At 37.6% G+C, this 23,723-nt stretch overlaps 1 protein-coding gene across 1 annotated transcript in view; it reads right to left on the bottom strand.

The window, feature by feature from the left end:
• The window catches only part of gli2a (GLI family zinc finger 2a), a 93,843-nt gene extending 71,718 nt beyond the window's left edge, over positions 1–22,125 (bottom strand). Inside the window, exons 1-2 of the mRNA XM_077536227.1 lie at positions 21,720–22,125; positions 183–315 (exon numbers count right to left, since the gene is read on the bottom strand). Coding sequence (XP_077392353.1) covers positions 183–291 — 109 coding nt within the window. The 5' untranslated portion in view covers positions 292–315; positions 21,720–22,125. The remainder of the gene's footprint in view (positions 1–182; positions 316–21,719) is intronic.
• Between the last annotated feature and the right edge of the window lie 1,598 nt (positions 22,126–23,723).

Here is a 23,723-nt window from a genome sequence, read left to right as displayed (position 1 = left end):
TGAAACTTCTTCTAACTAGAGGCAATATTTTCCTGTTGAGGAGTTTCATAACTTGAAACTTTCGTATGAAGGGACATTCGTAAGTAGAGGTACCACTGTAATCGATTTTTTTTCTTACCCCGCTTTAAAAAAACTTTGTTGCATTCAAGTTGTAGACAAAAAGCATAATAAGAATGTTGTACCTCTGGAGGTGGGAGAGGGCTTCTTTGGAATTTCTGAGAAGCTGCTTCCATCCAAACCGGGGCCCTTGCACTCCTTCTTCTCAGTGGCAGTTGGAGCTGATGTCTCCATGCTGCTCCTTCAATGTACAACAACCTGGACAGAATGAAGGACAATTCTGATTGGGTAACGAATGTGCAAGGAATAATACAGGGTGTTCCAAAATGGTTGCCCCCATACTAAATGCCCATATCTTGGAAACTACTTGATGGATCTTAATGAAACTAAATACACTTTATGTTGAAGGTCATAAGTTTTATTGATTAAATTTACAAAGAAAAGTACAAATATTTGTTGGTTCATGACAGATTATCATAAATGTTCAATATGAGCGCCGCCTGTGACTCTGCACACGTCGAGTCGGTATTCGAGCTCGTGCCAAAAAGCGCCCTTTTCTTGAAATTTTTGGTGCCAACTGCCAAGTCCTAATTTGTTTTGTAGTTGGTGCCTGAAGTAGGCACGCTGCACTGTCTTCGGTGACTGAGTCCGAGCAAACTCTAACACGCAAAATGCCTTTTCTTTTGAAGTGAATGGCATTTCTTAACCTGAAAAGATAGAAATGCCAAACGTTACACACAAAAACTTGAAATGTTTCTACACAAGCTGTGAAAATTTGAGGTCATTTCAACGAATATTGTCAAAATTATGGACCTACGAAGTGGGGTCAACCATTTTGGAACACCCTGTGCATTTTACAATTATAGCTGTAAATGCTGGTGGTCGTGATAAATGTTTCTGCCTTTTGTGCAAATAGCACAATTTCCATTTCCCAGCTTTGGATGGTCCCAAGCATAAAAAAAAAATAAAAAATAAAAATAAAAAATGGGTGGGGTGCGCCGGGAAGGGCATCTGATGTATAAACCGTGCCAAACAAATCATGCGAGTAACTCGTTGTGGCCACATCTGACGGGACAAGCCAAAAGTCACAACAAAATTGCGCCATTAATGTGTCTTGGGGAGAGTATCCAATTTAAAAAATATTAAAATTCACTTCTACACAGTATTTCGCTGTTTCACATTCCAGTTGCATAAATTACTAAGTGGCAAAGATTTTGCGTTTTTCTTAAATAATTGAGAAGGCAAGCGCAGATGTAATTCAATGTTGACATGGTTATTTCATTATGGTTGTCGACATATTTATTCTGTCAGTGTAAATAATGTCAGGTCAACCCCTAAACACACATGGGTTTCTCAGTTTGATGTAATGAGTTCACAGTGCTCGCTCTGTTCCAATTGTAAATGTGAGTGGCCCTTAGTGCTGAGGTTTTAGCCACACACTGTGTCAATACCTCCTCATGTGTGTGTGAATGGACTGGTGACGTGGCAACGTGCCACTTGTTTGACTTGGTAGGATCATTCTCTGCTAAAAAGCAAACATGACTTGGTCCGTCCTGTGAGTAAAGCAATCCACACTGTCATGCAAGTTGCTGGTCATCATTTATTTTCAGACGCTTGTGCAAAAATGTCTGCACACTTTGGCACCTTGCTGCAAAAAGGGAAAACATGTCAATGAGACTAATTGGGCCTGCTGTGGAATTGAACCAAAAAAAAAAAAAAAAAAAAAACGTGGAAAAAATGCCTAAAATAGTAGATAGGGAATATTAAAAGTTCATGCGACAATTATTAAAACTATCCCGGCTGTATTATCACACACTTTCTTTCTATGCGCTTTTGTACATGAGCTACATAGTTCTTATTTCATTTTGAATTTTGTTTTAAAAAAGTCAATTAATATTGTGTAATGAAAAAAGGAAACTACAATTCTCAATTGACCGCCCTTCTTCTGTATGGACATACATTATCGAAATAAATAAATACTGTACATTTAAAATGAACCCTGAAAGTTCATGTGTGATATACATTGACAAAGACAAAAACAGACATTTTTGCTACAATTATACAATAGTTTTATCAAGATAAGATATACTTTCATTTTTTTAAAGCATTTACGTTATTTTATTTCATTTTTTCAATTAGTTTTGTGTGAACAATTAATTCACTAATCGTTTGTATCAAAAAATAACCTGCAATTCACGTACACATTGCACAGAGTTGTACACACGTGTCAGATGCCAGTGAATACATACTATATGTTTCTCCAAGTTCTGATACACCACACATTTTACTAAAGCTGATTAGATTTCTCATCAACAATTGATTGATCTTAAAAATCTCACTGGGCATCCACAGCCTGTCACATGTTCCCGTTCAATGCCCCCGTGTTGTCTTAAGACCATCCTGTTTTGTCATGGATGGATACATATGTACCATGAAAGTTGTACAACAAAGCAATGAGCTTCCGATATTAGGGTCAACTCAAATGTAACTGCTGACTGTACCTCTTTGGTATGTATGAATGATGAGCATGAAAAAACATGAAAACAAATATTGGTTCTGGATCTTTGAAAATCAAAAAGTACAAAATATTGGTGTAAAATAAAAAGTGTAGACTTCGATCACTCTGAAAATATACACAAGAACAAGAAGAATCAAGACGAGGCCAAAATATTATTTGAGTCTTATGTGTTTTATTTTAACTGCAAATGTACTAAATATGATGGAATTTCCCTGCGATTGACTGGCAACCAGTCCAGGGTGCCCCCTGCCTACTGCCCAAAGCCGGCTGAGATAGGCTCCAGCACCCCCTGCGACCCTTGTGAGGAATAAGCGGTCAAGAAAATGGATGGATGGATGATGGAATTTCCAACATTAAGACTGCAAAACTTATTTCTGTTGATATAAATCCCTGTGTTTAGTGGATGGGTATTTGAGCTTTTAAAAAAAGGGACATTAATTCATTGATATTTATTTATTTATTTGTATTTTTTACTGAATACTGAATCTGTCTGTTTCAAATTGTCTATGTTTTCTTAATATAAATGCAGCCTTGCCCAAAGGAGTTGTCATGACAAAGGTTTTTGTGAATGTAGTTCAACCTCAGAGACCACACAAATCCATTATTTATACAAATAAAGATCTTAAAATTTAATGAATTGATGGAGTTTAACCGCCTTAAAATATTGTATAAAGCCTACCGTGAAATTCTACTAGTTAATATACAAACTAGATTTATAAAAAGGGAAAGTGGGTATAAATTAAGAGGAATATATATTTTCTCTAAACCTAAATACATAACAAAACTAAAAGAACGATGTATTTCAACTCAAGGTGTCAGTCTATGGAACAATTTGGATTGTAAAGCAAAATCTTCTCAATCTATTTGTATTTTTTAAAAATGTATAAAAGCATATTTACTGCAAAAATATATATCATAAGGACATGCAGTTGAATTATTTTTTAATTGTTTGGTAGTACTGTAACACCAAAAGCGTCTTGACCGCTTGCTGTCATTCATTTTGTGTCGATTCTCTTTTGTGTGTGTTGATTAGGGGCAGACAAAACAAGTTTTACTTCTTTCTGTCCCCTTTCATTTCTTTTATTTTAAAGAGTGAAATAAAGTGATTTGATTGATTGATTGATTGATTGATTGATTGATTGATTGATTGATTGAACCTCCAATCTCTCTGATGTCGAGTTGTTCTTTATATATATCACCAACTAGTTGAGATGTACTGCTGGTCACAATTTCTCATCACTTGCTTCAAGACTCAATTATTCAATTATTATTAATGACACACATTTGCAAAGATTTACAGTAATTAGTCAATCAATTATTACCTGCATTTATATTTCAGCTGTGACGTTTTGCAATGAATAATGAATTATTTTAGTTATCTGTGCAATTGATACTATTTCCAGTGGAATACAAGCGGTAGTGGTCTTAGTGGTATGTGTACCTCCCTAAGTGGTAGCTCGGTACCATGTCCCCCCCAACCCCCCAAAAAATCCTGTGGTATGGATATAAGAAATCCAGACTCTGTCCAACAATTTACAATTCATAAACCCTTTCTAACATTTGATTATTTATAGAGGATCGCCACCTCCATTTTTTTCCCTCTCCCCTCTTTGTCTTCACGTCACCTTTGCCTCAGACTTGTGTTAAAACATGCTGTGTGTTTTTCTTAGAGCCTCGTTCAGTTTCAAGTGTTCCTCTCCTCTACCGTTCAACGGCTCCCCTTTCACCAACACTGAAAGGAATGAAAACACAGATCAAAAGAGGCCCTTATTTTGAAGCTATCCAGGCTTCTTACTTTCTTCCTGCCTATCTTTCAGTCAGCGTGAGCCGCATGCTGGTAGACTCTCTTTCCCTCCAGCACACACGTTCTCGCTAGCTGCTGCTAAACGCACTGCTCATTTAGCAAGCGCAGGAGATGGATAGCAAAGGTCGGCCACCTGCAGACCTACCCACTCAGGTTTCTGAAGGTGACAAGTATGCAGGTTACCAAAACAACATTCAAAAGTCAAAATATAGCTTTGTTTGACATACTTTTGTGTCTTTATCATATTGGCTTCAACTCAAACTGAAGGATGAGGAGTGATTATATGTTCTGTTGCAAAACAGACTTCACATAATTTATTTTATTCTGAGTAGCAAATAGTTTCTAATTGACTGCACTTTGTAAGAAGGGCCTGTGCATATCCAAATGTCTTCAGATGCGCCAAACATTCTAAACTCCCTAGCACCCTTTTGGAATGGATTAGTCATGACAGCCATTATAATTTACCTTTGAATAAGATTCACCACATCCATGGTTAAGGTTTGATTAACCTTCTGCTTAGTTAAGGAGAAATTTGGTCATGGCTGAAAGAACCCAGTGTCAACTGTTGGGATGTGACAACCCACGAAATGGACGACAGAATAGTTCTTTTGCAGGCCAAGCTCCTCACGGGAGGGTTGCTGATAGCGAATAATAGCTTTAGACAGCTTTGAAATGCTCTTTTCAGTTGTGGTACACACATCAAACTTTACAGTTGATGAACTTGGGTTCTAAACCCTTTTCCGGGTTATACTTTAATGTGCAAAATAAAAAGGCATGCCTCGACCAGCACATTTAATTTGCAGGTGTCGAGACCATACAGTTTACAGACCTGAACAAGTAGATTTTTCAAGATCCGGTTCTGACCCAGGCCATTGATATTCAATACTGTGCTCACCAGGAAACCTGATCTGACCCACTCAAATAAGAGCCACACTGTCTCACGATACTTGCAAATAATTATATCAAATTTATACTTATTATTAGGGATGTTCAATGCCACTTTATTCAGACCAATACCAGTACAAGTACTCAAATGACGAGTTGTGAACTGATACCAAGTGCCGATACCGCTAGTACTTTTGATACATACAATTCCCTCCAAAAAACAATGACAAATAATTTTAAAGAAATATCCATATATGCTAATATAGCACTTTTCCATAAAATTGCATGAAATTAATGGCAATTTTCTATTTTCCTCATTTCGATTTCCTGATCTTAAAATGGCCACATGATTCCTGATGACTGATACTGATACCTGGTATCGGTACTCACTTATATTATTATTATTATTGTTATATAGAACATTGCCATTAATTTGACGCACTCAAAAAAATACATATATATATTGAGAAATGTAGGTCTTTCTTTAAAATTATTTAATTGCACGGTGATTCAAAAAGAATACGACAAAATTATCGTGATATTTCAAAAACGAAAAACAATAGAATACTCGAGCCTTAAGACGTGTTGTTCGAGTACATTCAAGTTTTTATTTAATGTGTTACAAGTACTCAATGTGGCCACCACTGGCAGCACGGACAACATCAAGCCGTTGAGAATTGCTGCCAAACGCACCTCGGGATGTCGCGGTCCAACATGTCCATCATCTTTCATCTAATTGATAATGTAATGGATTGAATTTGTGATCACTTATAGATAGACGAGTTATCCAAATTTGTTTGGATGTCAATGATTCATTATCCTTCTGCTGTTGTTCAATTGGGAGATGTGCTACAGACCTCGCTCACGGTGCTTGGACTGCCAGATGTCCACACCTCACTGTGTGTGACTTTCTTGTGTTATGTTATGTTCCACGAATTCCAGCTAACATTGATGACATGAAAGATGGAATAACATCAGCAATCAACATGGTGGACTGCGACTTCCTGAGGCACACGTGGGAGGAATTCTCATATCGGTTTGCCGGTGATGGCCACATTGAGCACTTGTAAAACATGAAATAAACATTTGAAGGTATGTCTAACAGATGTGTGCATGTATTTTCTAATGTTTTTTGTTTTCGAAATATTGCGTGATTTTGGTGTGTTCTTTTTGAATCACCCTGTATTTGGGGTGAAAATGTATGTATCAAAACTAGTACAAGCATCATCGGTACTTGGTATCAGGATCAGTGTCTACTCAACGGTTGAGTACTCGTACTGATATTGGTCTGACTGAAAAAAATGGTATCAAACTATCCATGTTCATGCGCTTTTCTGTTGCTGATGATGGAACGTAGCAGTAACAGAGTAATAATAGGAATATTGTAGTTTTCTGTCAACAGCACACTGCTTCTTTCAAGAATGTTTATTTCGAAAAAGATTACTGGCCGTACCCAATGGCAACAACAAAAACAAATTGTCTTTGTGTTTGGCCTAAACTGGTTTTCTCTGCTCTTCTAGGTCTCATTCATTTGCCACACAGACGCATTGTTTCTGGTTCCCCAGCAATCACCAGCCAAATTCAAGATTCAAGTTGTTATATAAAAAGCAAAAAAAAAAAAAACAACAACAACAACAACAGTATTTTAGTTTAACTTTGATTGTCTCTCTAACCTTTCACAAAGACTATAAAAGGTTTTTACAAAAAAAATATCAAGAAATAAATTCATTCAAAACACTCAAAATGATTTCCACATCATCAAACCTGCATATTAAAACATTGTTGGTTATTCTTCATTTTAGTTATATATTTACTGGTATAATATACATTAATTGTGATGGATATAGGCATTACCAAGCCTCAAATAGCACTGGAAATCTGAATCCAAAGTGTTCCTTGTATATTTCAGACAAAATACAGCTGTTGATCTATACAGTACACCCTCAAATTACCAACCCTGACCAGAACAGATGCGTGCCTAAAACTGCAAAATTTTATAAGTGCCCTTTAATTTACCCATTTGTTCTCTCAATGTGAGCACTCCTCGGTAACCAAATACTTCCTTCTTTAGTTCATGTTAAAACCTTACTGCGGCAGTTCCAAGCAAGCAACTAATTTGAAAACCACAATCTAAAACTTTGTTGTATGGTTTACCACATTGTAAACTGTATTCCTACCGGCTACCAACATGATTCAACAGCATATATTTTTGAGCTAGAATTAGTCTTTCAAACAGCCAGTCAGTCTGACCCTCTGTCCATCTAGCTCTCCATTATGGCAATCGTCCTTATCAGTCATTTACAGAAAATTCAGAGTGATGAGTAGGGTTGCCAACTGTCCCGTATTAACCGGGACACCCTGTATTTTGGGATAAATTGTTATGGACCTCTAAAGGCAAGGCAAGCAAATGCCACTAAAAGGCAAAGTCCTGTAAAATAATTCTCATTTAGTCAATTCTTACACGAAATACAGCAAACGGCATCTCTGCCATTTTTGGACCACGGCTAGTTGACAAGTGACAAGGAAGTTGCTCATAGCCAATAAAATGAGTCGCTGGGTGTGATGCTATGTGGAGGTCTTGAAAGGTAAGAGAGGCAACTAGAGAGAGAGAGGCACTTCCTGGTTTCGTCACAGCTTCATGTCGCCTACACTCTAAACGCAGATCTTAATACGTCGGCTGCGAACGTATCAGCGGGAGCAATACAAGATGTATTCTCGTACTATTTATGAACAAATACTGCGACAATTTAGCTTGCTGGCAAGTTTCGCAATCAGCGCTTAATACAGCAAACTGCACTCTACAGGTCCTAGATCAGTTCAAACGGCAATGTCACGAAGCACGGCACCTGTCAGCCAATCACAGGCATTGTCACGTGCATTTGTTGTAGCGGCTTATACTGCGTAAGTGGCTAGAAAATAATAATAATAATAATAATAATAATAATAATAATAATAATAATAATAATAATAATGTGTAGTGTTGTCTGGTCGGTTAGGAAGAGAGAATGGATAAATCTGTAAGAAAGAAAAGAAAGAAAAGTCTCCATGAAAAAAGTAAATTTGGTGAGTCATGCTCCTCTTTTGCATTTCATTTTTTTTTGCCCTTTTTTTTAGGTAAAGAGGCAAATTATGGTTTCTTTGAGGTTTTGTATGAGGTTACATAATGATGGCTTGCAGTAAGGATTAAAGGGAATGTACAAACTTTGTGCATTTCGAATCTAATCAGAATATATACTGATTTCACACATCAGGCTCACACCACCATGGCACCGTGCCGTGCACCTGTCCCTTATTTCGGGATGAGAAAGTTGGCAACCCTAGTGATGAGCCAATCAGGATTTTTGGTCCCTTTTGGACCCACTGATTAGTGAGTTTAAATAAACGGATAACCAATCACTGATCCAATCACAGAGTTGAGGAATATTTTTATTCAAATAAATCTGCTTCCTTATTTGCTTGGCGCCTGCCGATTTGCTACCCGTAGTAATCTTTCCAAAGCACAATTCAAAACTCTGACGACTGTACATAGTCTTTGCCCAACAAGAAGTAGTGTTTCCATGCAAATATACACACTCTAACAGGCACTTGATTCCAATGATCATGATTGTCAGCCGGCTTCTGTAGACCTTGTTGATGAGCTGATCATCGGAATGCATAGCTGGTCACAAAATGTGCATAAAATTAAAAATTTAGCTTATGCAATATAGCTGATCAGATCAGTCTAATGCAGTGGTGTCAAAGTCCGGTCCTCGAGTGCCTGAGTCCTGCATGTTTTAGAGGTTTCCCACGTTCAACACAGCTGATTCATATTTAAGCTCATTATCAAGCTCTGCAGGAGCCTGATAATGATCCTGACCATTGAATCAGGTGTGTTGGAGTAGAGAAACCTCGAAAACACACAGGACTCAGGCCCCTGAGGACCGGACTCTGACATTGGTGGTCTAAAGTCTCCTGAACAGATAATAATTGATGTCAGGTAATAGTCATCTAAAACAGCAGTGAAAACTCCCTCACGGATGAGTTCTTACCCCACCCCTGAGTCTAACCTTCCTTGCGAAGCAATATCCTGTCGTTGATCTCTTTGTCTGCCTGGGCCAACTGAAAACAGATGTGAAGTTAATGAGATTCTACCACACAAGGAATCTAAAGAGATGCACTTTTGAGGTTTTATTTTACAATAGTTTCTTTAGTAAACAATTTGGAGTAATTCCTAAAGGTCACTGATTAAGAACTGTTTCTGGTGAAGAGGGAAAAAAAAAGCATTATATTGCTGTTCCCAAGAATAAAAGAATTTCTGATTTTCCAATAAACTCAAAAAATATATATAAAATCAAATGGCCAATTATTTAAAGAGTACTGTATACTAAAAATAAACTCCAAGGAAAACAGACTCCCTGACATTCCCTGCCTTCTCAACTACACCCTGGAGCCTCGACCCGAAACACCTAAATAAGTGATTGAATTGACACAAGTCTATCAAATTTTGAACATGGACTATATATGAGTTAGATCCTTGTGATGCAATACTTCTGTTTTGTGGGTACTTGTCATTTTTTTTTGTTCCTTTTACCCAAATACTAATAACACTGATAACCATCGAAGGAGCCGTTTCATTTGTGTGCATATGGGTCACAGAGTTGACATTTGGGTGTCTCTGTTGTATCTCTTCCTCTGTTCACAAGCTTATTTAAGTTGTAGTTGCTCATCAGTTAGGTAAGACGGGAGCGATACAGTTTTTTGACCGCATGAGTATGCGACCTTGTGTGTTATTAGTTTGAAAGGTTCAAACTTATTTATGTAGCACTTGGTGACACTTGGACAATTAATAGTGTGAGTAAATAAATATCTTAAATGCATCATCTAAGGACTTGCTATTTTATCAACGCGAACGAGAGTGTTAAACATTCCGGTAATTAATTACAATTGTTATCAGAACGTTTCCTACTATTTCACAATCTGTGCCATAAAATATTATTTCTTTTTAGAATACACTAATTTGATGCCACATTTACAGTATTGCGTGAGAAGTACATATATACACGTACACGTTGTGGCACGCATATAGTACAAACAGCCAGGCCACAACATGCCTGAGAGAAGAGCACCAGCATGTCAATATCGGTTGACGGAGATTTTGCACCAAACGTCTGAGCAACTAATTGGGTCTTAGGATTTCTGGAGGGTTGTGAAAAAAATTTCAAAACATTAACAAAGTGGTGTATAATTCCGAAAAAGTGCATAACTGAGACTATATTCAAGCAAACCAAGTTCATACCAAACTTTTACAGTCATGCCTTTATGGGCCATGCTTTGTGGACTGAGACACAGCTATGCCGAAGCAGAAAATGGCCTTCCCAAAAGTATACCCACAAATTTGGAAACATATAATTGTCCAAGACGAATTTTTGAGACAAACCAAGCCGAGTGACTAACTTATATTAACTTTGGGTGAATAAAACATCAGATATGAATATGTCATGTAAATCTCTCACTGTTTTGGTGCTAACCTGAGGTACAATCTCATTACATATATGAATTGAATGATCAAGTATGCGGTCTTGGGAAACATTGTTAGTAGTGACCATTAAGTTTATAGTCACAGTTACATAAGGTTAAACAAAGTAAACATGTATTACAGAATGTAACAGCTGACTTAACACTTAAATAACCCTTTGGCTGTGTGTTAGTTACATCTGTCATTGGTGCCATATTGCACACTGCTGACTTGAGCTTGCGGAAACATTTGGCCCTGGTCATTCAACTTAAATGTGTTGTTCACACTCAATCTCGGCCCCTCTCAGCTGTTAAAAACAACAGCAAAATCTTCTTTATGTTCAAAATAAGTTCCAGATGTCAGAAAACTACGTTTTCAGATTGCAAGACACCACAACAGTTCTCTCACGTAACACTTTAGTACATCCCCTTGTTATTGCAATGAATTTACCACTCTATTAGGAATTCTTGTGAGAGCTGTAGCCCAGCTGTTTTTACTTCCATGGCAGATCTAAGGCGTTTGCTTAAAAGTTCTTGCTGTATTTGTGCTCATCTATGACAACATAAACTGTGAGACGACCAGGTGAGAGCTACAGCAGTTATTCTAACTCATTTAGACAAGGATCATGCTGAGCTGGCTTCAGTTACAACAAACTAATATCTTCAACAATAATGAAAAGAAGTTTCTATATTGTACACTATATAGTATACATGTTCAAGCTGTGGGCTATTACTGCAGGATATCAGCGTGTTTATGAGTGACAATCACAGTAAGTCATCTTGTTGAAAAGACAATTTCCTCTCAATTCTTTTATTTCAAACATAAAAATGAATACACAAAGTAGCTGTTTTTTAAGCTTTTGGATGAGTTGCACATATCTAAACTGTCTTTTGGAAATAGACTTTCATTTGTTTTGGTTGTTATGTCTAGCATTACTTTCATAGTTTTGATCAAATTTGTATTTGTAATTGTATTTATTCTACTATATTGTATTTGATATGGGGATTTCACACTACAAAAAAATAGAACTTCTTGAAAAAGTTGTCTGTCTGTATGTGGTGTGAAACTTTGGAAAATCTTTGCTGACATCACACACTAGGACTGGGTCTAAAATATCGATATCGAATTGATATTCCTTTTCATAGCCCAATATCGATACATAAAACCATGACTCGATACTTTTAATTTTTTATTTTTTTTTTACCCTGTAAATTAATGTACCAAATAGGGCCCAACCGATTAATAGGCCGCCGATTATAATCGGACGTTTATTGGCCTTCAAACATCAGCCAAAGCAATCGGACAATTGAGCTAAATAGCTAATTATCTTCCCCTTAAAACGTTATCAAAGAAAGCCAAAGTTTTCGACACTATGAAAGTACCCTGAATGCACCATTTCGCTTGTAGCAAGTGTGTAGCGTATGTTGTTCTGTTGTCACGAGGCATCCTTTAAGCTGTTTAATGACACTGCACTTGGAGTTAACTTACACAATGTTAAGAATTACATCCACTCTATATTTAAATAAAAACTATGTTTCGTTTTTAAAACATCGCTAGCCTTGCGCAAACAGGAAGTTAGCAAATGCTAACGGGAAGTTAGCATCAATTTTGGGAGTGTTTTTCCTTCAAATAACAAATCGAATCGATTTTGGAAATTTGAATCGATACCCTGCCCTATCACAAACAATGCAAAGTTTCACAGATTCAAAATGTTATTTAAAAAATGGTCTGGTCACAATAGATTGTCTTTAGATGATATCAGTGCTGTCTGTCTGTCTAAACATGTATTTGTACTTGTTCATTCCTTACGAATTGTTGATATATTGTCTCTTACCATTGCTGGTACTGTTTCCCTCACATATTTGTGTATTACTGTTGTGAAAATGTAACAGTTCTCTGTTCCCTATTGAAATGCATTATGCCACCATGCCAAATCATTAGTATTTTTTCGGTTAATTAATACTCATTGCTCTCCGGGTAGTTGCTAATCATTGAGTCTTAAGGTTAGTAGCAGAGTAGTGAATACTGTATTGTAATTCAAATACATTTTCTCCTTCCCATGCCCTTTCACGCAGAATTGGACTTTGTTACCATTTTGCCTTTTGTTGGACTATGACACTAACTGTGTTGCTTTTGCTACTGCCTGAAACAAATGAGAAAATAAAATGAAATACGTATGATTCTCTTTTTGGGACTCATTAAAAATCTGCAAAATCTGGGACCTCAGAATGTGCCATGTGTAAATGTACACTGGTATGACAGAGGCATAGGCAACTGTCAAAACTGACCAAATGTCATGACATTCAGTTCTACCACTGTCAATGTTTTTCCTTGAATGTTCTTTGAGATCACCTCTTGTCACTTCTAAGTTCCGCCAGACATACAGAGACGTTTGTACATGTAACATTCATCCAAATTCTGTCTCATGAGGTTCTTGCATAACATAAGCAAATCTCATCTGGCTGGAGACTTGTAGGTAATTCTAGCAACAGTCATGTTTTCAGAGTAGAAGAGAAAGTTTGAAGACTAAATACAACCACATGTCTACTGTAAATCCAAGCGTAACTATGGCTCTCTCATCTCTTGTCTCAAGCTTCTATCCGAGAGGCGTCTGTGGCCTGGCACTTCATCAGTACAAATTAGAATATAGTCTCTCCCAACATATAGATCCACTGGGGGAAAACATCTGTCCAGCTCTTAGGCTGCATTCTGCCTGCTTCAATGTAGGGCCTCAATATAAATCATAACTCATCCATATGGTTGCATTTTGTTGCCAACCGCTTATTCAAAGGCCCCAGTCTCTTCTACTGCATCTGATTAGGCCCGTGGCTAATGTTGAAGGCAGCATACTATTGTTGGAGACCCTGTGTCAGTCGACAGTATGAAGCACTAACAGTTATTGAAAATGAGGGTTGGGTTTAAAAAAAATTGAATCAATATCGATTCGATTTTCCTTTTCAAGCCTGATATTGATTCATAAAACCCTGAATTGATTATTTTATATCTGTTTTTCCCATAATTTTTTAAGAAGATTGTATTTTAAAGGCCGATTTTTTTTGTGTGTGTATCTTACTGTTTTCTTGAAATTTACTGTTCAAATGAATGTAAAAGTATTTTCTTACATTTATGAAAGACCTGACTTATTCCATTTTACGGCAATTCAGAATCTTTTAATTTATAGTTACACTTATTGAATTAGATTATGAAAATATTATCATCTCATCCTTGCTGATGTCATTGTTTGTGTTACTGCATCTGTTAAATTTTGTTTGGAATTTAACATTTGTGAAGTCTTTATCATGTCCTTGACATTTAATAATAATTGATGGGCTATAATTAATCGATATCGGATTGAATTGACACGAATCAAATCGGGGGGGAAATCGAATCGAACTGAACTCTTGTGAATCGAAATCGAATCGATTGCGAAAATTACAATCGATACCTAGCCCTATTGAAAACCTTGATAGAATGGCAGAAGTTCCTCACCATTCATCCTTTTGCTTTTTCGCAAATTGAATATCAGACACTGCGTATCCGTAATCACATACTTAGAGTAAAGGGGGAAGTCAACCTAAAAAAAATCTTGACAATGTTGAATGCAGCCCCACTAGTCTAACTATGGTGTTTATACTTGAGTTTATACTTTATGAGTTAATACTGTGTCAGTGGAATATGAGTTGCTCCAATTGGCTGGCAAACAGTTCAGGTTTTACACCGCCTACTGCCCGGAGCCGGCTGGGATAGGCTCCAGCACCCCCATGATCCTTGTGAGGAGGAAGTGGTTAGGAAAATGGATGGATGGGTGGAATATGAGTTGAGCAGCAAAATCTAGCCTTTTTTATTCATCTCAGGGGGCGGCCATTTTGCCACTTGTTGTCAACTGAAGATGACATCACAGTTGCTCAGGCAACAACCAATCACAGCTCACATGTTTTTTGAAGCTGTGCTGTGATTGGTTCTTACTTGAGACCAGAGCGACATTGATATCATTTCAAAATTGCCGCACGTGAGGTGGATAAAAACGACTGGATTTTGCTTCATAAACTCATATTCTACAAATGTAATATTCATCACAATGTCATGTTTAGACTAGTGCGGTCACATATATTATTGTCAAGAATTTTTTATTTTTTTTTGATCATTGGTGGGGATCTTCGCCTGGTTGCAAGAAAAGCCTGGTGGGTCGACAGGCTAATAAAACGTGGGGGGAAAGCCTGATCTAGAAATGCAAGTTAAAACTTTCCCATGCAAAGTGAAAGCAAAAAAATCAACAGCACACAAATGCGACCCGCTTCTGTGGGCCTCAGCTCATCTGAGATGGACTGATGCAAAGTGAAAAAGTGTGCTGTGGTATGACCAGGCCACATTTAAATTTGTTCTTGGATATCATGGACTTTGTGTCCTCTGGTTCTAAGAGGAAAAACCACCATCCGGATTGCTATCAGTGCAAAGTTCAAAAGCCAGCATCTGTGACGGGGGGGGGGGGGGGGGGGGGGGGGGGCGCAAACCGACGCACTGCAGCCAGCGAGCTGATACTTCCGCCGAAAAGGCAAACAGCTTCAGGCGGAAGGATCAGCTGGCAGCAGTGCGTCAATTCGCTGTCTACAGGGCGCCGCGCGGTGATACGAACGAACAGAAAAGTAGTGGCTGGCGGTAATGGCGTCTGACTTTTTTCAGGAAAGGAGTATTGTGATGGAAATGTATCACACTTTTGAAAACAAATAGTTCTTAGAAGAAAAACGCTTTATTTCCGACACCCCAGCCAGTTTGCTGGACTATTTTCCTCTCGTCCAACGCCGGACCAGAACTGGTGTCACAGAACGCTGTCAGGGGTAAGTCAGTGCTGATCGCACACACGGGAGGTGAGGATGAAATTGAGATTCATGTTAAAAAAGCCGAACGATCCCTTTAAGTTGTACATCAAGAAAGAAAGATTGCCAGTGAAAAAGCTTCAACAATTCGTGTGCTCAATGGGATCCAATTAAAAATGTAGGAATATTTGCAAAATAAATCAAGAAATAAATCTATATATATATAAATAAATAAATAAATAAATAAATAAATACATAAATAAATAAATCAATTTGAACATTAAATAAATTGTCACTGTAGTGTATTCAATTGATGACTTGACTTGACTTGAATTTTGGTTCACAATGATTTACAATTATTGTATTCTGGTTTTATTTGTGTTTTTACACAAAATGTAATGTCATTTAAATTTATATTTGTATGTTAAATATTAGGGGTGTGCCAAAAAATCGATTCATAAAAGAATTGAGATTCTCATTTATTAATTCAATCGATATTTAATATCCAAAAATCGATTTTTATTTAAATTGTAGCCCGCATGCTGTTTTTGTGGAAAAAGGCACTTACAATACAAAATTAATAAATGTTGAAACAAAAAAAAACAAAAAGACACTTTAATGTCTCTATTTGTCATTTTGTCTTGCAAAGCAGACTGGAGTAGATCATGACAATGCTGTGCATATCTGTAAATTGAAGCAGAAATCATTTGTCAATCAAATCATTTTGAATCGAAAATCGTTTCAATCGAAAATCGATTCTGAATCAAATCGTAGACCCACAAATTGTAATCGAATCGAATCGCGAGACAGTCAAAGATTCCCAGCCCTATTAAATATGACCCTTGAGGACCATTCAGTTTGGCCAGGGTATTATGAACTTTCTATGCTGTCACTGAAAGACTAACATTAGCTGAGTGTAGCCTCAGTGACTAACAAGACTGTCTGACCAACACGAGCAAACAAACTGATTCAACTTTTCAGGAGAAAATGACTAACAAGTTCACTTAATTAGTAGATGGAAAGCTATTAATTCACATCCAACAGATTACGAGAAGGGTTTTTTTTCTGACCACACTGTCTTCTCACCAGAATTTAACCCATGTTATGAAATGAAAGATTTCTTTCTTGTTTGCTTCTATTCCGTGAACCCTTCTTGCAACATGCAAAACAAAAAACACTGAGATATTCCAAAAATGTGCAATATAAATATTCCTGAAACCCATGTACTGCAAAAAAGGAAATGAGAGGGAAGAAGTCATACTGACATTTAAATGTATTCAAATGCTTTAGATTATCTATCTATTTTGAAAGAAGAGAGGGAAATAAGAATCTGACACTTTTCATTGTCCATTGTCCGGGGAGTTAATCTTGTGTTGAGATAATGAAATGTGTCTTCCCATCCCCCTTTCACAAACTACCTGACCTCCGATGACCTGGGCAGGGTTTCCCCAAAAGTCTTTAGTGCTGCAGTCATCATTGTTCCTTTGTGAGCCAATAGACAATGATGATGTTGCTGATGAAATTGCATTTCTTCGACATGCAAGTCAGAGAGTATGTGAAAAGGTTTGGGCAGTATCTGCCGTTCAGACGATGCATGTGCTGTACAGTATATAGAAAAAATTTTGTGATTAGGACTTGAAGTCAATTCAAGTCATAAATAGTTTCATTTTGTTCATTTTATGTATACTGTTCTATACTTGTTCTATGGTTCAATGAAGATGTTTAAAATAAATAAATAAATAAATTTAAAAAAAGAGTACCTTTTTTTGTATTTTTAAATCGAATACACGAATTCAAATGTTTCCACACTGTATTTCAGAGACGTCTTTTTTCATTATTGCCATTTTCCTGGCAGTGGTACAAAGCTGTGTGATCTCAGTTTCTCTTCTGGGGCTGGAGTGCTCTCTCATTGCTGCTCTAGGGTAATGAGGTGGAAGTAGGAGAGGGTTAAATGTGCTCAACCTCACTCCTCTATCTCAGTCTCCCCATCCAGGATATGATGGGTGTCTATTTAACTTCACACTTGAGGAAGAATGAGTAGCACTTCTTGAGAAGAGTGAAACAACGGGCGTTAAAACAAGCAAGGGTTGTCCGCCGCTGTCCACATGCCAAAAGAAAATGGGACAGAATCCAGTGAAGTGCTCTACAGATGAATGTAAGCAACCATCTCCTCCTCACTCTCCTACTTGTCCCTCTATCTTAAGTCCGTACTTAATATTAAGATTGTTTAAATAGGGCCCGGCTTATTCTGGCCCTTCAAACATTGGCTTTTACTTTTATGTAAAATTAGCCAATGTAAAATTAGGGATGTAACGATATCCAAATATCACGATACGATATTATCACGATATGAAGGTCACGATACGATAATTATCACAATATTGTGGGGAGGTTGGCGATATTTAAAAAAGGTCACAATATTGTAAAAAATGGAGCTCATACTAAAAAAAAAAGCACAATATTGTGCTTTTGTACATAACAGCAATGCATATAAACGACCTACAATCTCTAACTCTTTTACTGCCACACGTTATCAACAACAAAAACAAAAGAAACCCACAGTGCCAGCCGATTTCGAGCATTTAACTCATTTTTCAAGGCAAACAGAATATTGTGTGGTTTTACGACATATACAGGGTGCGTACCACATGAAAGATCGCATTCCATTCTTCCATAAAAAAAAGTATGATTCTACCTTATTCCGTTCTTTAGTAATCGCCATTTGAAAATAGGTAATTTGACATTGAGCGAAAATTGAAAAGGAGAAAACAAGCTTGTGAAAAGATACATTTTCTCCACAACAGTGACACTAATATTTTTTGTTTAGTGACATCCTTGAAAACATTCTATTTCATCAGATTTTTTCAGATTCCTTCACGTTTCATTGTAATTCCATACAAAAGAAATACAATGCTGCCATCTGCTGGCCATTGTTAGTGGGAGTTTTTGATTCCACAACCCAATGACCAGGCAGCGCTGCACTTAGACGTTGCACTGCCCACTAATAAAAAAATAAATAAATAAATAAATAAAATAAAAATAAACTGTAGTTGACGTCATTTAACGGTTATGGCGGCATACATTGTGATTTTACTAATCGTTATTAAACGTTTTTTGCGGTCAAAGAGCTAAAAACACTTCATATTGAGGCACTTACTCACGTAATGCAAGCCCACATTGAGTTCCTCCACATATTGACTCGCTACACAAGCATATTACGACGATCATCTAACGATTAGCATAGATTTTAAACATAGAAGGGCCAAAACATCCCTAATGAAGATTGAACTGCACTAAAAAAAGAAACTAGCCATCAGAGGGGGCTAGAACTTCACACATGGAAATCAACCTGACTTTTTAAACAGATGTGTTGCATTTAAATATCGTGAACATGACAACGACGATATTGTGGCAGTTTTAATATCGCGATATCATGATATTGCCATTATCGTTACATCCCTGCTAAAAATGTTCAGCAGCTGTACACAAGTAACATGGATCTTATTATTTATTACACATAAATTGTATCCTTAAATGTATATAATTAAAGGTCATTATGGACCTGTCGATCAAACAATCATTTTATTGTATGCATTTTTTATCAATTAATCTTTAGTCTTTTTTTTCTGACAAAAAACAGCATCAGCCTTTTTTTCCAATTAATTTTTAGTCTTTTTTTTCCCTAACAAAAAAAACAGCATCGGCCTTTTTTCCAATTAATCTTTAGTCTTTTTTTTCCCTGACAAAAAACAGCATCAGCCTTTTTTCCAATTAATCTTTAGTCTTTTTTTCTGACAAAAAACAGCATCAGCCTCAAAAAAGCCATGTTGGCCGCATCCTACTTTTAAAATCATAATATGTTTGCTTATTTTGGTGCTCTGTGTTTGTGTCATGTGAATGATGATGAAAGATTGTCAACTAATGTTCTATAGCCGTAATTATAATTTGTAAACTTGTAATAATATCTCACAAATTACCAGAAGATTAGAATTTCACATTGAGCATAATTGTGCTTTGAAAATAGAATTCATACTATTGCATTTACTTTTATGGCAATAACTAATGTTTAAAACTTTTCTTTGTAATTGAAATGAAGCAGACCAGAGAAATATTCCTACACAAAAGTTTCCCACTCTACAACTCTACAAACTTTTTTTTTAGCTGACGCTAACTCCAAAAAAAATGAAAGTTGGAGGAAAACGGGCAAATGCCCTTCATCTCTATATGCGTGAAATGTCACTGCAAATAATGTTTCACCAAACCACAGAAGCAACTCCACATAAGCTGTATTTTCTTACGATGGCCACTGAATGGCTTCATTGGCGACTTGACTCAATGAAATGGTGGATAGGCATGGTTTGGGTTTGAACGCCTTCGCCTTCCTTCTCCTTTTGAGGTCACTCAGCAGGAGTGGGTGGTTGTAGTAGAAGAGGGTGCTCCTCCCCCACCTTCGAGTCACATAGTGCTCACCCGCTCCTCTAACCCTCCTCTCTGTCCCTGTACGCTAGACTTCATCGGTATTTGCTTTCAAAAAAGCTGTTCCGCCTCCTCTCATTTGCCTTCTTCTTGGGCTGTACCCCTCCAGCACGCACATACTGACACATACTTCTCCTAAAAAATGGACAAGGAAGCTGATCAATAAAGCAGGGTACGTGTAGAGCCGTGATGTGTGAAAATAGGCCCTAGCGCAGCATACAGTACATACACATCCAATCCACACGCACACTCTCACAGAGAGAGGCCGGCCTGCAAAGATGAAAGTGACATGACCACTATAGGTCTGTGAACGCTGCAGCGCAGAGCCCCCAAACTGAGAATGAAAGAGCTGAATAGGCTCAGCCATTCTTTACTCCTTTCACTCCCCGTAGGCTTTAACTGTTGGAACTCTTCATTCCTCACAATAGGCAAATGCACTAAAACTCTTTTTTTCACTCATGCAAATCACCTCGGCCCTGACTGGGGATGTCATCATGTGAAGTGGAAAACACACATTCTCTTCATTTCAAAAAGTGCATAGCATATACAGTATGTTATGTTATATGTTGTTACCTGTTTTTAATTGCATTCTTACTGATTTACTTAAAAACATATATGATTTCTTATTTTAAGTATAAATGGTGTGCCAAAGCTGCTCCATGAGATACATGTCCACTGTTTTGAAATTGAGTTGGCAAAATAGTAGAAAATTAAGAAGGGGGACTTTACTTCCAAACTTTACAAGATATGTCTTGGGAACATTATTTTCAGAACTTTCTAGACATAGAGTTCATCTGATTTACTTATCATGTGAACCTGATTGAAGAACTGTGTTACACCCCTGCAGATATATTTTGAATGTTAAATAACTTGACATTTACATCAAGATAAAAAGTGAAACCCATAAGCCAAAAGATGAGTTTGAAGATCATTAGCAATGTCTAAGAGATAATAGTAAAGCCAACGGCAAATATGGCTGCTAAAAGGGCCCACAAAGACGTCAAGTGTTTGTTGACTGCTCAGGCTGAAGAGCAAACAGTAAACTTTGAATCTTTCAACAATATGTACACATCCCACAGCTCTGTGATGCACTTTGTTGTTGCTGCTACTGCATTCCCCACACTCTGATGTTTATTTATTTTTGGCTTAGTAGCATTAAGAGATTAGGAACTATGATAGTGTTATTACGCTTTTTTTTCTTTTTCATAACACAACTTGGGGGGGGGGGCTAAACAGCCTATGATAGTGTTTTTCATGGGATAGTTTTAAATATTCTAACTTAAATAACGTGAAAATTGCTGTATATTATTTACACATTTCAATTGATTTTTTTTTTTTTTTTTGCCATTTCACCTACATGCGGGGCATTGGCGCCTCGCTTTCTAATCACATCTCCTCCCATATGGATCAAGTTGCAAGAGACAAATTTTTGGGATTCCGATGTCAGATAAGTTCAAAGTGCAAAAAAAGATGTTAAGGCTGCCTTCCTCATCTGCCGTTGAGTTGACACGCAATGCAAAAAATGAACCAAGTTAAAGGAGAATTGCAACCAGCAGCAGAACATTTCCTAACGATTTGAAAAAACAAAAGTATTCGTGACAAAAGAAAGCAAAGTGAAAGTTACTGGTCCGAGATATGCTGCCGTCAGCATCACTACAAACTTGCCCTTACCTCCACAGTCGTATCGCTCACTTCGAAGCTGTTGCTCTCACTTCTTTTTGTCCGATGTTAACTTTTGACTGCCCGCTTCCTCCGGCAATCCCGTCCCACAAGTGGAAGATCGCGGCGCTAACTGGCGTCTTCGAGTGTGACACCAAACTCCATGTACAAAGTTTCGAAAAAGTTTTTAAAAGACACAAAATGCGCAGCCCTCCTCAAAACGGAACCGAAGAAGTCGCGTCCAACTTTTTCTTGCAAGCCATCCTCTGTCTCCCCCACACCAAAAGGTGTGCGTTCTGTGGCGCTCGCTTTGTGTTCCTTTCAGCCAACAACCGCGAGAGTTTTGGTCAAAGTTAGTAAGAGCAAAATGAACTTAGAAACGGTTTGCTGTGAGGACATGCGGTGATGTTGAGATCATCAGGGCTGCTGATCTGTTTTCAATCCGCCCCCCTCCTCTCCCTCCGCTCCCACTTCCTCCCCCTCCTCCTCCTCCTCTGCTTCGCTCCCTCCCCATGCTCCCTGGTGAGTTGGGACATTTGCTGCACCAGATGGGCCGGGCTAACAATCCAGCAGTTGCAGACTTGTCAAGATAAAGTTACGTTTATGGTTCATTTTTTTAAAAGTAAGAGCCTCGCTTGAGTTACTTGAGAAATCGTAAACTAGACACTAAATGCACGTTGTAAATGAATTCCAATCCAATTATCCTGACATTTAAATGGGTGTTGTTGATGTTGTACAAGGGTAAAATAGTCTGCTGCATTTCAACGATTTTAAAAGGAGTATGTCTTATACTATAGGAAAAATAACATTGTTTGTGTGCACTAACTTTGCTAGTTTAATTTCTGACAGTCGCAAATGCAAGACAATGCAGGTTTATTTATACAGCAGATTTCATACACACTCAATGTGCTGTTTTTGAAATTATTTTTGTTTTATGAAACTTTATTTTAATCTGTTTTGGGGAAGTTTTTTTTCCCTGTTTTTCGAAACATTTTTTTCTGTTTTTCTTGGATATCTTTTTTTCTTGTTTTTCTGGGTTTTTTTTTCCTCTGTCTTTTTCTGATTTTTTTCTGGCTATATTTTTTCCCTTTTTTATTTTATGTTCTTTGGTAGAAAATCTTTTCTGTTTTGTTTTGTTTTGTTGACCCTTTTGTTTTTTGTAATGACAAAAACACACACCCCCACACCCCCACACCCCCCCCCCCCCCCCCCCCCCCACACACACACACATTCCAAAAAACGGGGGACGAAATCATTTTTTCTTTAAAAAGTATAAGGAATCTGCATGTTCTCCCTGTGCCTGCGTGGGTCTTCTCCGGGTACTCCAGTCTCCTCCCACATTCCAAAGACATGCATGGCAGGTTAATTGGGCGCTCCGAATTGTCCCTGTTTGTGTGTGTGGATGGTTGTTCATCTCTGTGTGCCCTGCGATTGGCTGGCAACCAGTTCAGGGTGTACCCCGCCTACTGCCCGAAGCCAGATGGGATAGGCTCCAGCACCCCTGCGACCCTTGTGAGGAATAAGCGGTTAAGAAAATGGATGGGTAGATGGAAGTATAAGGAATATTCCGAAAAGCAGAAAAAATAATAATTATGACTTAAAACATCAAATAAAAAAAAAATCCACAAAACAAAGCCCCCCAAAATACTTGTAGATAAGCTCTTAGGGGTGAAAAAGTAAGAAATGGAAAGGAGTTTCCCGAATGTATTGCTATCTATTACAACCGTGCTGCAGTAACAGCAGTTTAGCGAAAAATAAGCAAAGTGCGCATTACGTTTGCACATGAGTGAAAATCAAGTTTAAGTTATTACCAAACATAGTCATCATTTGACTGGCGGCGAATGGAGTGCTGAAAAGTGTTTGTGTAACTGTAGGCCTTAAACCTTAAAGCTTGAAAGCATTGTTTAAACTGCTTTCAGCCTTAAGTGAGAAAACGACAGGTCCATTTTGTACCATTTTTAACTGTCCTAATGGAGTTTATAGTAAAAACAAACAAACAAACACAATTGCAAAGCT

Source organism: Festucalex cinctus, chromosome 11 (genome assembly GCF_051991245.1).
Source record: "Festucalex cinctus isolate MCC-2025b chromosome 11, RoL_Fcin_1.0, whole genome shotgun sequence".
In the NCBI taxonomy this organism is placed as follows: domain Eukaryota; kingdom Metazoa; phylum Chordata; class Actinopteri; order Syngnathiformes; family Syngnathidae; genus Festucalex; species Festucalex cinctus.
The sequence above is the reverse complement of the archived record's forward strand: the minus strand, read 5'-3'. Positions and strand labels throughout refer to the sequence as shown.